Source organism: Trypanosoma grayi (assembly GCF_000691245.1).
Source record: "Trypanosoma grayi strain ANR4 Tgr_1562_V1, whole genome shotgun sequence".
Classification (NCBI taxonomy): Eukaryota; Euglenozoa; class Kinetoplastea; order Trypanosomatida; family Trypanosomatidae; genus Trypanosoma; species Trypanosoma grayi.
The window spans coordinates 1-2,828 of record NW_008827180.1 but is presented as its reverse complement, the minus strand read 5'-3'; the positions used below and the strand labels follow the sequence as shown (position 1 = coordinate 2,828).

At 63.2% G+C, this 2,828-nt stretch overlaps 2 protein-coding genes across 2 annotated transcripts; both read left to right on the top strand.

The window, feature by feature from the left end:
* Window positions 1-337: 337 nt before the first annotated feature.
* DQ04_15621010 (putative mannosyltransferase-like protein) lies at window positions 338-1,588 on the top strand (the record flags this gene model as incomplete). Its single annotated transcript, XM_009317342.1, has 1 exon — window positions 338-1,588. The coding sequence occupies one exon, from the start codon at window positions 338-340 to the stop codon at window positions 1,586-1,588; it is 1,251 nt and encodes a 416-aa protein (XP_009315617.1).
* A 924-nt stretch (window positions 1,589-2,512) lies between these two features.
* On the top strand, window positions 2,513-2,828 carry DQ04_15621000 (putative fatty acid desaturase; the record flags this gene model as incomplete). The annotated part of the gene is made up of 1 exon (XM_009317341.1): window positions 2,513-2,828. A coding segment is annotated over one exon (316 nt), but the record flags the coding sequence as incomplete, so codon positions are not given.

The window sequence follows — 2,828 nt, the reverse complement described above, 5'->3', positions numbered from 1 at the left end:
GCAGCAGGCGCACCCGCTGTGGCAGGTGTGGAGCAGCACCGCGCTTGGCCTCATCAACACCGGCGGTGCGTTGCCGACGGCATCATCGGCACCAGCCACGGGAGCAGCAGTGGCAACGGCGACACCGCGGCAGTTGCAGGTGCTGCGGCAGGCGGTGCTTTCTGCGGCGGATAGCTGGGGGGAGCGGTGGTTCGACGCGTTGCAGCGGCTCCACAACCGCCGCTTTGCCGTTAGCCACCGTGACCGCGCGACGCAGCGGCTGGGGTCGGTGGCAAACGCCCCACTTTCCCCGCTGCTCCTCTACGCACGCGACTACCCCTGTGCGTGCTGTGGCCTCATGCGTGAGGCGGTGGGGTACCTGCGTCCACTCACCGAGCGCTACGCGGTGGCGCTGCTCAGCAGTGCCAAGAGCGGCTTCTGCAGCGACGCGAAGGGGGCGGAGCTGGCGGTGCTGCAGCTCACCGATGAGTCGCAGGTGGAGGTGCTCTTCAAGTCTGCGCGCGCCACGTCGGTGTGGCGGGAGGCGTATACGAAACGACGCAAGGTTGTATTCATGCACACGCGCGGCAACAAGTACGAGAAGATCCATCGGGATTTAAGGCACAAGGCCGACTACTTCATCGGCAGGAGCCTTAGCGAGTCGTCGCGCGTGCCGGAGAACTGGATCGATGGCATGCGCCGCTACGCCGACGAGGTGTGGGCCACCGGCGACTTCTTCAAGAGCGTCTACCGCAGCGCTGGCGTTGAGGCGAGCAAGATCCACGTCGTGCCGGAGGCCCTCAATGTACACTTGTACAACCCGCGGTTGTGCACTCAGGAGCTGCCGTCCACGCTGCTCGCCCACGCCTACACGAATATGCCGCAGGCCACGCCGGGCGAGGCGCGGCGGCGCTTCCGCTTCCTCGCCGTCATGAAGTGGGAGTGGCGCAAGGGCTGGGATGTGCTGCTCGAGGCCTACTGGCGGGCCTTTGGGCCGTCGTCGCCGCTGCACAACGAGGTCTCGCTCTACATGAAGGTGAAGTGGCTGCCCAAGTACGCCGACGGCATTAACGACGAGAACATCGGCAGCTACTTGGCCAAGTGGGCCGCGCGGCTGCCGGGCTTCACATCGATGCAGGATTTCCCGCACCTCGTCGTGATGAGTGGCGGTAAGTACGTGAGCGAGGAGGAGCTGCGGCGCATGTACTGCAGCGCCGACGCCTTTGTGCTGCCGACGCGTGGCGAGGGCTGGGGCCTGCCGGCGACGGAGGCGATGGCGATGGGCGTGCCGGTGCTCACGACGAATTGGGGCGGCACCACCGCCTTCATGGAGCCCAACGCGACGTTCGCCATCCCCGTCGATGGCCTTGAGGAGGTGCCGCGGGGGATGCATTACGCCGCGTGGCCCGGCAACAAGTGGGCGATGCCGAGCGTTAATGGCACCGCGGAGCTGATGCGATACGTCGTCCAGCACCGCGAACACGCGCGCGCCGTTGGGCAGCGCGGCCGGCAGCTCATTGAGGAGAAGTTTAGCGAGGAGGCCGTCGCGGACGTCATTGACAAGCGCTTAGGGGAAATTACTAAAAATATGAACCACCGATTCTGGTGAATTCTGCTGCTGCTGCTGCTGTGGCGGTGGGCCCCCCACCCCCCGTGGGAGGGTTTCGCGCGCCAGGAGAAACAGCGGGGCGGAAAAGGAAGCAGGGGGAGGGGAAGGGGGGCGCAGTTCGCCTGCTGTAATGGATGGCAGAGGCCTCTTCGTAGATGGCTCTCGTGCGGCCGCGACGGGGCCTGACGGGCAGCGGGCGCACACACATACACATACACACACACACACACATGCATATTTATATATTATTTGTGTGTCTCTTTCTCTCTCTCTCTCTCTCTNTCGCCTGCTGTAATGGATGGCAGAGGCCTCTTCGTAGATGGCTCTCGTGCGGCCGCGACGGGGCCTGACGGGCAGCGGGCGCACACACATACACATACACACACACACACACATGCATATTTATATATTATTTGTGTGTCTCTTTCTCTCTCTCTCTCTCTCTCTCTGTGTGTGTGTGTGCGTGTATATATATACATATGTATGCATATACGTGACGCGAAGGTGCGGGCGGGGAGGGACAGCAACAACAGCTGAAGCATATGGGCCCGAGGCCCAGTGAATAATTTGCATGAATTCGAGTCTCTGCAGAGCGACGGCGCCCCGCATTCATCATGGCGTCGCACAGCGGAGGGGAAAGACAAGGCTCCGCATTATGTGTCTGTGTATCCGTGCGTTCTGTGCCTGCTTGCATATATCTTTCCCTCTCTCTCTCTCTCTCTGCGCGTGTGTGTGTGTCTGTGAGGCGTGGAACGCCCCTTGGGTGGGCTACGCGCGCCAGTCTCTGCGCGCATCCGTACGCCTTCCGACTCCACTTCTCTCATTCTCCCTCCGCTCTCTCTCTCTTTTTCTTTCCTTCCTTCCCTCTGCACGCACGCACACCAGGAGATCACCGTTTCACTCTGCCACACACGCACTGACCGGATGTCGGCCGCAGCGGATGCTCCAACCGCCGCCGCGCCGCCGCACGACGTGACGAAGCTGCTGCTCAAGGCGGGGCGCAACAAGGAGTACGACGTTGTCGTGCTGCCAGCGTCCACGACGATTCGCGACATCCAGCAACATGTCCCCGCCAAGTACTTCGAGCGCAGCCTCTGCCGCAGCCTGCTGTACCTCTTCCGCGACGTGGCGCAGGTCGTCGCGACGTACGCCGCCATGTACGCCGTCGGCCTCCCGCTCATCGCGTACGCCGAGTCGACCGCAGCGGCCGCGGCACCGCTGCCCACGTGGCTTGCGGCGG